This window comes from Panicum virgatum, chromosome 2K (genome assembly GCF_016808335.1).
Source record: "Panicum virgatum strain AP13 chromosome 2K, P.virgatum_v5, whole genome shotgun sequence".
NCBI lineage: Eukaryota > Viridiplantae > Streptophyta > Magnoliopsida > Poales > Poaceae > Panicum > Panicum virgatum.
Genome location: NC_053137.1, coordinates 47731810 through 47744318, shown reverse-complemented (window position 1 = coordinate 47744318; position 12509 = coordinate 47731810). Strand labels below are relative to the sequence as shown.

Below are 12509 nucleotides of genomic sequence, written 5' to 3'. Positions count from 1 at the left end.
TGTTGTGATATACTGTGGAACATACAAGGCTTGTCCACCATCAGCTTAGGGCACCGGCCAAGGAGTGCCACAGCCGCCCCAATCGCTGCCGCCGACGCGCACATCGCCTGCGTATTTACACCTGTGCTTTGGAATGGGACGAGTGAGGGATTTTTTTTAATGTGCAAATAAACTACGCCAATTCAATTTTGTAAGTTATCTTCTGGGAAACGTACAGGTTACGGTTCTGGGCGCAGCTGCAGCGTGAGGAGCATGCTAAGAACACACTATCCGTGATGAGCAGAAACATAGAGATCATTGCTATGGAGCTAGTCAAAGGAGGGTGGAAGCATAATTATCGTTTGCTTTAGTTTTTTGTCTGGTTTACAGACTGGCGGTGCTTTTCTCCCTTTGTAAATGTTGTAATAATTGGCTGTGTACGTACACGGACGTAGAGGCCGGATTTATAATCTTTTTTCTAAAAATAAACTACGCCAACCCTGACCAACAAATTCACCCTGGCCGGGGATCGAACCTGGGCCGGCGGGTGCCAGGCGCATGACAGACCAGCTGGTCTATCGTTCGCTGGCATAGCTCTGAAGACTTGCTAGATGTCTACATAAATGCCCCATAATGGAAGATTTGTCATCCAAATTTGCATCAAAAACTAGAATAGTTGAAATCTACGCATTGAACTAGCTAGCTCATGCCGCAAGACATTATTTTCAGCCTGGAGCAGTTCTCTTTTTAGATTAATCTTTTGACACAGCAACCTTTTCCAAAATGAAAATTTGATATTTGATCGGGGCCATGTTACAACTTACAATATGATATATTTCACATAATTCTATATGAGTACATTTACATTAGAGCACAAATTTAGTGCCATCAAATGACCATACGAGGGCTAGTTAAGTGCAGCCCAAACAAGTTGCATCCAATACGATTTATCAACTTTATTATGACTTGTAACTTCTAACTTTCCTGTTCTGCGCTCATAACAGACAGTAGTAACTATTATGTTCAAAATAACAATCCTGTGGGGGAAAATTGTTACAATCACCAATGCAATATGGTACCAATGAAAGAAGTACATTTCCTGTTGAAGTTTTGGACCTTCAAGCAGAGGCTTTCAGCTCTGCCAGCCCTTCCGTTGGGACAGTAGTAGGAGCAGGCGCTCCACCTGTCGTTGGCCTGCAAAATTTTACCAGTTGTTACAGCAGTCTTGACAGGGCTGGTTAGCCTATAAAAAAAATCGTAGTCACAAACAGGATCAGATATCTACTTACAGTCCAATCATAACTTTGAAGGAATCATAGATCATCCACTGGGCTGCAGTCAGGGTACCGACCATCAGAATGCGAAGAGGAAGGCCGCGCGTGAAAAGGCCCACGAGGCCGAGGTTCTTGACAGCCTGACGAATCGAGATGAACAACACAAAAAGTGATCATCACATCACATGTAGCCCGCAGAAGAGCAATTACGGTGGGTGGAGTGCATCTGCGTTCTGCAATGCGGGCTTACGTCTCCGACGGTGGCTCCCTTGGCGTTGTTCAGGAAGGAGACCAAGTTGTCGGCGGGGTGCGAGACGGCGGCGCAGAAGACTCCGGCGACGTAGCCGCTCCCGAAGCTGACTCCGAGCTGGAGCGGTTCGCTGCACTGGTCCTTCGGCGTGGGGATGAGGTGCTTGTAGGTCATCTCCACGATGTTCTCGTATGTCGCGAACTTCATCATGGTGTCTGTGCAGTGTGCACGGAGGATGGAGAAGCTCAGTTCGGAAAGATCATATGCAGAGTATGGATGGATGTTGTCTGAAACTGAAAATGCATGTACTTACATGGAATCTGTCGCCCCCAAAGAGGAACAAGTCCTCTGAACAGCCTGAAAGTTCACAAACAGCATCGATCAGTTTCTCAGCCACTCTTTCAATCAAAGCTCAAAACAACAAAACAGGCAGCCTGAGCCGTGGTGTCCTACTCATACGTACCCGCCTGCGTACCCCTCGGACCTGACGATCTTCGGGAAGCCGTCGCGGAGCCCCCTGGCGTACCCGGGCTGCGTCTGCACCCTGACCTTGACGGCCTCCATGGGGCAGAGCGCGACGTCGGCGAACACCTCGGCGGTGGCCGAGCCGGCGAGGTAGATGAGGGTCTTGTACTTGGCGGCGTACTCCGGGCCGGCGAGGTCCGAGTACTTCTTCTTGAAGAGCTCGTAGAGGCCGTACTTGAACGCGCCCTGCGCGCTGTACCCCAGGAACGTGGGCGCCCATCCCCTGAAGAAGCCGCGGAGGCCCTGCTCCCTCATCACCACGCCGAACGCCGACGAGGTGCTCTTGTACTTGGCCGGGTCGATCTGCGAGCGACACCATGTTGCTTCAGGATCTTCAAGCAGCCCGGGCAAACAAACCAATACGATACATTTCGTTTCGGCCGTGTTCAGCTGGGCCAACTAATGCAAGCAAATTGTACAAGATGCCAATCAAGGCCCAGAAACCTCGGTCCAGCGATAATAAATACTCTTTCCGTTTCCAATTATAATTGGTTTGATCTTTTTATCTCAAATTTGATCACTCATTTTATTTAAAAATTTATGAAAAATATTATTTTTTATTATGACTTGATTTATTAATAAAAGTTTTTAAAAATAATTTAAATTTAATTATGTTTATATTTTTTTTGAATAAGTCGAGTGATTAAATTCGAGATTAAAAAAACTAAACGAATCTATTATCTCATTATTTGGCCAACAAACGGAGCCTCCACGTTCGCTCTCAAGGCCTAAAAATTCTCACGTTAATCGAAAAAAAATAGAAAAAATAAAAATTACTCACCACTGCCATTACGATAAAAATTAGCCTAAAATACTCCTGTGTCTAATTAAAAATTACCCACCAATGCTTTTATAAAAAATTAAATATAAAATGTCATTTAGCTATGTATCAGTTACAAATATATATTATTAATAAAAATTAAAGCTAACAACAATCAATCAAAATAAAATGAAAATAAGAATAATTATCTGCATAATATTATTAAAGCTTAACAAATCAAATTGTTATTATAGGTAGATCATAGTTGAATTGTTTTAATCAACAATAAGACATAATTTACGATAATAAACAGGATGATTGTATGGTAAAAAATAGTATAATCTTTAAGTAATAATACAATGACATTCGAAGTTTTGAATTTTCAATACTAATCGCGCAAATGTGCGGGCTATACGTCTAGTTATTAATTGAAACGGAGGGAGGAGTAGTCTCCTCCAAACGGGAAAAGTTTCGCGCACGCACTGACGTCAACTCCTCTAAGATGAGAGGTCCAAGTAAAAACCGTGCAGAGCACAACAAAAACCTGGAAGTCAGACGGTCAAAGAGAGCGACGTTTCCCCGCAACGCGCAGCTACTACAGTACGCACCTGGATGTTGCACTTGATGACGTCGAGCGGCGTCACGGCGGCGTGCGTGAACCCGCAGGCCGCGGCCCCGCCGAGGGCGCCCGCCGCGTAGTAGGCCGGCGAGAACATCTCGATCTTCCCGAACGGAGGCTCGCTGGGCGCCCCCGCCACCACCGCCGGCGCGGGCGGAGCCTCCCTGCCGCCGGTCGCGCCGGGCGGCGGCGCGTAGAGGAAGCTCGGGAGCAGCGGCTGCTGCTGCTGCTGGCGCGGCGCCATGACCGTGAGGGATGGTGTTGTTGGAGGCGGCTTGGGCGGAGCTCGAGGCCGCGATTTCACGGATGACTCGTCGTGGGTCTCTGTCTCTCCCGGGCAGTTGGAGCGGGCGCCTGCCTGCGCGCGCGCAGCTGCCATTTATACGGGGAAGAGCTCGGTGCGCGACGACGCGACGTGCGTCTTGGGGTTTGACCCGCACGACGGCTTGGAAAGCAAGGCGGCCGGGCCGGTGGCGAGGCGTGTGGGGATATGGGGCGGCTTGCTGGGTTCTTTCCTCTCTCTCTCTCTCTCCGGTTTTTTTCCCCTTTCGCGAAATGCTGGGTTCTTTCCTGGAACTGGCCACATGTACCTACTCCACTGGCCGGGTGCGCACTTGGTTGCATGTTTCAAGTTGTAAACTCTCTACAATACTTTAGTTTGAGACGGAAAATAGAATCCGGTAATACCTATTCCTAATGCCAGGTTTGTTTTGTCTTTTGTCACGTGTGCCTTTGATTCTTCTCGTTGCAAAGCGACCCAAAATACCTTCGAACCATCTATGTTATGATGGTCTGCAAGCTAAAGGTAGAAACCCCCGGCATATTGGACTCTGTCCAGCTATTTCGAAGCTGCACGTCTCAATGTTCTATTCCTTTTTTAAAAAAAATCTGTTCTATCCGGTCAGCCCGATCATGTTCTCATGTACAAGATCGACCCAATTGGTTGGGTCACGTAAAAGAAGATGTGAGGTGCGCCGGACTCAGAAAAACAACAGCTTGTTCGCTAGAACGGCTGGAATCACGGAAGTACGCCAGGGCCAAGGGCAGCAGCGACTTGAGAGAATTTCAGGAGCATTTCTCAATCGTTGGAGATAGAATGGCTGCTCCTGTCTTTTTTCTAGAGTAAGCAGAACATATAGCTTTGTTATGTTTTCTACTACTCATTAATTCATCACTCTGTATTTACTACAATGTTACTCTTGAAGGAGTTACGCTACCTTATATCTGGTGCTGGAATACAGTTGATCCGAACTATATCTTGATTTATTGAACTCCAAGAAATGGATAGTGCAGAATAATTAACAACTGTGCAGTGTAAAATGAAAGACTTGGGTTGTAAAAACTAACAAATGTACTTTTTATTATAGTTAACATGCAAATATACTTCCACGGCAAAATTGAAAATCGTGTGACAGCATGGTGGCAAAACGTCTGCACCTTCAGTGAGCAAACGCTAAGGTCAACAGGACTGGTCAAAAAGGGGTTTATGGAATGAACTGACAAGTGATAATCAGTTAATCACATTGGCATTCACCATACAAGCAGTAAAATGTTGTGCAGATTAATCAGCTCCAGAGCAAAGTATCTCAGTTCTCTGATGCATAGATCTAAATCAACATATCTTCAACAAAGGTTGGTGAACAGTAACAACATTGATATTCATGCTTGAAAATGTTCATAACATGATGAAATGTTTGCTAAGGCAATAGAGCCGATTACAACAATGGTTTGCAAGCTCAACACTCAATCGAAATTGTTTCAACACCACCCTCTAGTACTCATTTTGTGGGCTAGATGAAAACAAACAAACAAAAACACAACTTAATAAATTACTTAGGAGGGTTGAAAATGCATCCTCCATCAATACTGACAAAAAAATTATTCTGGAATACAAGAAAAAAAAATCAAGTCCTCAATCAAATTACCTTGGGAATCAAAACAGCTTCTCCATTTATTCAATTCGCACTTTCTTGTAGTTCATGTACTTGAACTTACATATCTCCTCAAAGAAATCATCAGCAGCTTCATGGCAATTCTTCATCTGCGAGATCCTGATGACCATTGTCCGCAGCTTCGCACTGCACTTCACAAGCGACTCGAGAGTGTTCAGCTTCTGTTCAGCATTGAGTGGCGAGCGCACAGTGATCAGAACCTCTTCCAAGCAAGGGATGATGAATCTTGAATCCAACTGCATGCACAATTCAAACAAATTAGCCATATGCGACATATGTATGACATACCAATCAAATTAGGAACAAGCCATGACAGTGTTTACTCACGTTTTTCAGGCTATTTTTCTGGCACATGGCGGCGAACATGGCACCATGAATCTCAAACTTGCGCAGCTTGGGGTGGCTGTTGAAGAAGTCGACCAAATCAACCTCCGGGAACGGCTGGAGCGCGTCCAAGTCGCCGCAGAACTCAATCTTCATCACCAAGTGCTTCACCTCGCTCGCGCACTGCAGGACCGAGCTCACAGCGGCCCAGTTCCACTGAACGCCGCGCAGGGAGAGGTGATCCAGATCTGGGAGCCTCCCAGTGTCCACCTGGTGGACCCTCCCTGCAACATTTCATCGCAAAATTGCTCATCCAGCCCGTCAAAATCGAGCTGAATACTAAGTAATTAAGGATTCGCGATGCGTGGCTCACCGGTGCTCTTGGCAATTGAGAGGCGACGGAGGCTGTGCCCCCGCAGAGTGATCCAGGTGAAGCCCTGGACCTCGAGCGACTCGAGGCGAGGTGCGGTAAGCAGGAGGGAGCAGTTGCCGGCGCCGAGGATGTCGAGCCTGCAGCGCTCCAGAAGTTGGAGATCCACAGCCACCGTGCCGGAGCAGTCGCAGCCAAGCATGGACAGGTCGGTGAGGTTGGGGCAAGCTGCGACGGCGTCCCTCACGGCGCTGTCCCGCAGCGGCGCGCCGACGACCTCCAGCACGCGGAGGCGCTCCATCCGGCCCCACGCCGGCGCGGCCGTGAGCGAGACGCCCCAGAGCCTGAGCTCCTCGAGGTTGGCCGCCAGGCCGATGCAGTCGAGGTGGCCGTCCGCCTTGTCGGCGGCGGCGGCGTCCATCCGCAGCTCGAGAACCCGCAGCGTGGCGCTCCGCGCGCCGAGCCAGGCGGGGAGGCGCGCCATGGAGAAGGGGCAGTAGATGACGAGCTCCCTGAGGCGCGCGGCGGAGGCGACCATCCGGCCGATGGCGTCGTCCGCGGCGCCCCTGGCCGCGGCGGCCGCGTCGAAGGCGTTCCGCGGGAAGAAGAGCGCGGGCAGGTAGGGGACGCAGTCGCGCCAGCGGCGGCAGACGCAGGCGCAGGCGGCCACGTCGCGGACGTTGCTGAGCATCGACAGGATGTGCTGCACGACGCCGTCGGGGACGGCGTTCATGCCGGTCTCGCCGCCGCCCCATTCCATCCGCTTCTTCGGACAGGCGAGAGAGAGGGGCGGCGGCTGATGCGGCGGACGGGATGGGTAGCTAGATCGGCACGCCTCGAGAGTGGAAATAGGGGGGGGGGAGTGGGAGTGGGGTGTTTTGAAATTCGAAACGGGGGAGGATCCCGCTCGTTGTGATGGGGGATTTTGAAATTTCGGCGACCGTTCGCCGAGATTCGGCGAGTTTGAAATGAGGAGGGAGGCGGCCAGGGTTTCCTTTGCTCCGCCGCTCCGCGTTGGCGGCGGCGCAGCGCAGCAGCAATGATGCGGGGCAAGCAGGGGGGGGGGGGGGGGGGGATCGTGGAGCTGGGCCGTGGGCCTGGCCGCCTGGAGTGGTTGTCGCTTGTCGTTGGTATATGTCAGGTCTACTATTTTCAGAATATTTCTGCTTGATATTATTTATGTGTTTTTTCTGTACTTCAGAATTGTGCAAATTAGACAGATTACGGATGCAATTTAGGTAGAGGCTCGCCGATCAGCACCCGCAATGCAGTAAACCCTGGATTTTCAGGTCTTGCTGGTGTTCAAACATGCCATTAATGCAGTAGATTGTTTTTTTAAAAAAACAACGCCGGCAGAACTGCCGGACCATATATTAATTTCTGTACTTCAGAATTGTGCAAATTAGACAGATTACGGATGCAATTTAGGTAGAGGCTCGCCGATCAGCACCCGCAATGCAGTAAACCCTGGATTTTCAGGTCTTGCTGGTGTTCAAACATGCCATTAATGCAGTAGATTGTTTTTTTTAAAAAAACAACGCCGGCAGAACTGCCGGACCATATATTAATTTCTGTACTTCAGAATTGTGCAAATTAGACAGATTACGGATGCAATTTAGGTAGAGGCTCGCCGATCAGCACCCGCAATGCAGTAAACCCTGGATTTTCAGGTCTTGCTGGTGTTCAAACATGCCATTAATGCAGTAGATTGTTTTTAAAAAAAACAACGCCGGCAGAACTGCCGGACCATATATTAATAGAGGGAGTAAGTACAGAAATAGAAGAAATATAACCCAACCACCACAACAACCAGTGTAGATTGTGAGGCTCGTTAGAATGGTCAATTCAAAATATAGTGAATTGTCAATTCACTATAATCTAATTTACCTACCAGAGAAATACAGTGAATTGTTTGTTTGAATTTTCCAACTCTGCACAATGGTTACACAAAATATATCAAGCTATTATATGTGAATGTGAATGTGAATGCTAGAGTTGGACAATTCAAACAAACAGGTAAGATCTCTGGTGATATATAGTGATGGCGACATTTAATAGCTAATACACAACAATCTTTTCTTAATAGATGGTCAATTCTCATATGATGATGCTGCTTCTTTTAAGAATTCACGGCCCCCCTTCTTCGGTTCTTCCCTTCAGTTCTCAAACTCTCTACACCCTTCTTCATATTGGTGATGTATTTTTCTCTAGCAAAAGCCTAAGTACGGCCAAGATACGTGTATGGGTGTTGGTGGACTTGTTTAGAGCATCTCCAATAGATTACTCATATCATATACTCAAAACATACTCTCTCTTCATTGTCAACAACTAGTTTTGTATTTTTGGTAATGGTTACTCCAATAGACTACTGAAATCCAATCACCAGGAATAGGGTAGAGGGAAAATCCCCATCACTTAGTTAAGAGAAAGCTAGGCGTGTTTTGGTGATTACCACAAACTTTTAGGGCCCATTTGGATACATAGGGATAATGCTTATCCCTCACCTTTTAGCCCTAAATTATCTCTCATGCATCCGAACATGTGGGATAATTTTGGGCTAAAGTGGATTATCCCTCCCAAAATTCTTAGCCCCTCCAAGAGGTGATAATGAGACTAATTTTGTATGATTCCCACGAAAATGTGAGTATGCACACACATCTAGACATGAGAATGGAAGAGAGAGTGTGGACATTAACCCATGGATCCAAACAATCTACATTGGGCTAATTCTTAGCCTACCAATTCAAGACTAAATATTAGCTCTCAAAATTAGCCTTGGGCTAATGTTCCAAACAAGACCTAGGTAATTGGAATTAGACCGGTAATCTACTAGAGCACCTCCAACCACCAAAACATCAATTTCTGGTATTGGAGAAAGGGAAAAATAATCTGTTGGAGATACTTAGAAGATAACAATAACAAATGGCGTTTCAATACACGTAATATTGCCATTAACCTCCAACGTACTTATTGTTACAAACAATTATGCAGCAGAAACTGTCGAAGAGAAACATCAAATGTTGGCAAAACCTTTTTGGTTCTTTAATTTGCATTTGTTGATGATCTCACATCAAGTATTGCTATTTTACCAACGTATGACTAAAACAATTAATTTTTGTTCTTATAAACAAGAAACTAGTTTTCACCATCAATTTCATGGACTACGTACTGCTATTCCATTGGTTACTCAGAGACATATTTTGTTATATTGTGTACTACGGATGCTTTAAGTTTTAAATCTTTTTACATGTAAGTCTAACCAGCCCTCTACAAAAAAATGTTAAATTGTCTCTTCTTATCAACATAACTTATGTACAGTGCAACACAAAGCAAGTCCCTTAGAAGCCGTTCGGATCCTCTCATTTCGAAGGAATTAAAATCTACTTAATAAACCACCCCATCCGTTCCAAATTATAATTCATTTGATTTTTTTGACATCAAATTTAACCACTCGTCTTATTCAAAAAATTGTGCAAAATATCATTTCTTTTGTTGCTTACTTTATTAATAAAAGTTTTTTTCAAAAATGACTTAAATTTGAGTATATTTGCATATTTTTTGTGAATAAGATGAGTGGTCAAACTTGGGATTAAAAAATTATGGTTGACTTTGATAACTAACCATATATTTTTCGTTCCTAATGCGTACTACGCGCCAAAGTTGATCATGCCCCTTTCTCTCCCTCCCACGCCCCCGTATCACTCATTTTACAAACTACCTAAAAAAAACTATATGTTGGCGCCATTTGTTTACTATCAAACACTTCAAAATAAGCATGCACCTCAAAGATTGGTCCCCTCTAACATTTTCCAAACTCCATCACTGATAGAATAATGTTCGCAGTTTAGCAATAGACGTGGATGTAAGATGTGTGTGTGTGTGTGTGTGTGTTGTGGAGGACGGCTAATGAAAAGTTAAATTATGTTCCATCTAAATATTTAGGCATGCTCTGCCACTCATGCTCATATCTTTGGCTAATTAATCTTGGTAATTGTGCAACGATACTGTACACCAAAATTGGCCTTAAGACATTTAAAATATAATCTGCGTGCTATGTTTTGAAAAAGAAAATTGTAAAGCTTTTTAACGCTTCCCCAGCTCCTACAACCACGTTCTAACTAACTGAATGAACCAGGGCACCAGGCAAACCAACCTAGGCCACATACTGTAAGTGACATGGACCTTGACCAACAAAACAGAACCCACTGAAAGCTAATCAGGCTTGACAGAGAGCACCAGCCTGAGCCAGGTGCACCAACCGGCGCAGTGTAACGGGCACGAGCCGTCCCAGTTGACAACTAACCCATTTTAGTTTCCAAATAAATTTTTTTGGCTGTCACGTCAATGGTTTGACCAGATGTCGGAATGACTTTTCGGACACTAATTAAAAAAACTAATTTCAGAACTCACTTGGAAACCGCGAGACGAATCTTTTGAGGCCTTTGACCGCATCATTAGCACATGTGGGTTACTGTAACACTTATGGCTAATCATGCACTAGTTAGGCTTAAAAGATTCATCTCGTCGTGTACATCCAAACTGTATAATTAGTTTTGTTATTTAATTACATTTAGTGCTCCATATATATATGTCCAAAGAGAAAGTCACAAATTTCGAGGTGAAAATTTTTGGGAACTAAACGCGCCGTATCGAAATGACAAACAAAATGAAATTGGCAGGCGCCCTCGCAGGCCACATGTCCTCACATGCGCGGCGGGCTGGCACGGAGTGGTGGGATTTCCCTTGGTGGTTGGTCCGAATGGTTGGGACGAAAGGAAGGCTCCGCCTATAGATGGCCAAATGGGCGGCACGGCACAACCCGGCCCAGGCATGCCTAGGCACGGCACGACTAGGCACGGCACGCCTGGGCACGAAAAGACTTTCGTGCCGTGCCGTGCCGCCCAGCGTGCCAGACTTGAGGCCCAGGCACGACACTAAACACTTTCGGGCCGGGCCGTGCCGCCCGCCGGGCTCGTGCCGCCCAAGTGCCCAGGCACGAGGCTAGGCACTAAAATCGCAACATGGCTCATTCAACAGATCGATTCATCTTGAGTAACAAAAAATGACAGAAATCAACAAAATATCAAGGATGAGCTGTTTTGTGCAATGGCGGCATCATTAAAAACCTATCTAGGTAAAAACTCACACCTCGTGAGAAAACCCTAGATAGGAAAAAAGAGTACAGCCCAGCTCATTAAGTTCAAGTTCCAGTGTTAAGTTAACCTCATAGTCATACAGTGCAAATAAACTATCCTATTACACAGCAGCTTGTGCTGGAGTTTCATCAAGGTACTGATCTTCATAAGCTGCCTCCAGGTCTCCATCCTCCACCATGTGCTGAGCTCTTTCATCTGCAGCCTCCCAGTCTTTGATGCATGTGAGCATTTCTACCATCTCTGGCTTCAACTGACGCCTCCTCTCCTCTATGATCCTGCCAGTTAGACTAAAGGTAGATTCTGAAGAGATGGTAGAAACAGACACAGTTAAAACATCCTTAGCTAAGATAGAAAGTACTGGATAAGACTGTTTGTGCTCATGCCACCAGGTCAAGATGTTGAAATCATCATCAAACTGGTTGACAGTGTCACTATCTAGGTACGCAGTAAGTTCAGAAGAAATACCATATGTACCACCAGTGCTTGCTGCTTGCAGCAAAGCACTTGCAGATGTTCTTCTACCAAGAGGAACAGTAAAAGAGCCACCAGTACCAACACTGCCAAGACCAGACCCAGGAGAAGTAGTAGAAGTAGAACCATCACCAAAGATCTTACCCCATTGAGCTTTTTTCTTACCAGTAGAAGGTTTATGTGTAGGCCTTGCCAATCTAATTGAACCAAACTTGCTTTCATACTTGTCAAACATGTCATACAGAGCAGCTCTCACAGAGGTAAAAATAAGCAGAATAGTCAGTACCAGTTAAACTAGAGAGCAGCCTGAGAGCATTGCTAAAACCTTTTATTTTAGCTCTAGGATCCATGATGAATGCAATGGAATAAAGCAGAGGTATGTCATTTCAGTACTTAAGGTATTTAGATTTCATAGGAATTACTACCTCTCTAAGCATTCTGTCATTTTCATAAATTTTAAGTTGTCCAGCAATTTCAATGAGATTATGCAATATAAGTGGAGCAGTGGGATAGTAAACACCAGATAAGACAACAGTAGAATCATAAAATAGTTCAAGGAACTCTAGAATTTTTTCAGCAACATACCAATGTCCATCAGTTAAGAGATAAGGAGTACCTTCTGCTCTGGGGTACTGGGTTTGGATGAACACACCAAATGTTTGCTTGTGAGGAACAAGATGCTTAAGCATGAGATAGGTGGAGTTCCACCTCACATCCATGTCTAATTGAAATTTCCTAGGTCTCACACCCACAGCAATACAGTAGGACTTATAAGCAGCAATGCGCTGGTTAGAAGAGTTCACAAATGAAATAGCAGTCCTAAATGCTT

The 12509-nt window shown here is 45.6% G+C and overlaps 3 protein-coding genes across 4 annotated transcripts; all 3 read right to left on the bottom strand.

Moving 5' to 3' along the window:
- Positions 1 to 790: 790 nt before the first annotated feature.
- Positions 791 to 3924, bottom strand: LOC120680982 (mitochondrial phosphate carrier protein 3, mitochondrial-like). The gene is made up of 6 exons (XM_039962548.1): positions 3397 to 3924; positions 1967 to 2331; positions 1817 to 1860; positions 1504 to 1718; positions 1269 to 1393; positions 791 to 1173 (listed from the first exon to the last, which is right to left on the bottom strand). Exons 1-6 carry the CDS (start codon positions 3784 to 3786, stop codon positions 1098 to 1100), a joined length of 1215 nt encoding a protein of 404 aa, XP_039818482.1. The 5' UTR covers positions 3787 to 3924; the 3' UTR covers positions 791 to 1097.
- A 1116-nt stretch (positions 3925 to 5040) lies between these two features.
- On the bottom strand, positions 5041 to 7078 carry LOC120680969 (F-box protein At1g10780-like). Of its 2 annotated transcripts, XM_039962540.1 has the most exons (4): positions 6057 to 7078; positions 5687 to 5967; positions 5333 to 5595; positions 5041 to 5197 (listed from the first exon to the last, which is right to left on the bottom strand). In XM_039962540.1, the coding sequence occupies exons 1-3, from the start codon at positions 6811 to 6813 to the stop codon at positions 5359 to 5361; spliced, it is 1275 nt and encodes a 424-aa protein (XP_039818474.1). In that variant the 5' UTR covers positions 6814 to 7078; the 3' UTR covers positions 5041 to 5197; positions 5333 to 5358. The 2 variants fall into 2 exon arrangements, with proteins under 2 accessions (XP_039818474.1, XP_039818468.1); XM_039962534.1 differs by having other exon boundaries at positions 5041 to 5595.
- A 3979-nt stretch (positions 7079 to 11057) lies between these two features.
- LOC120680953 lies at positions 11058 to 12096 on the bottom strand. Its single transcript, XM_039962519.1, has 2 exons — positions 11675 to 12096; positions 11058 to 11509 (listed from the first exon to the last, which is right to left on the bottom strand). The coding sequence occupies exons 1-2, from the start codon at positions 11913 to 11915 to the stop codon at positions 11310 to 11312; spliced, it is 441 nt and encodes a 146-aa protein (XP_039818453.1). The 5' UTR covers positions 11916 to 12096; the 3' UTR covers positions 11058 to 11309.
- Between the last annotated feature and the right edge of the window lie 413 nt (positions 12097 to 12509).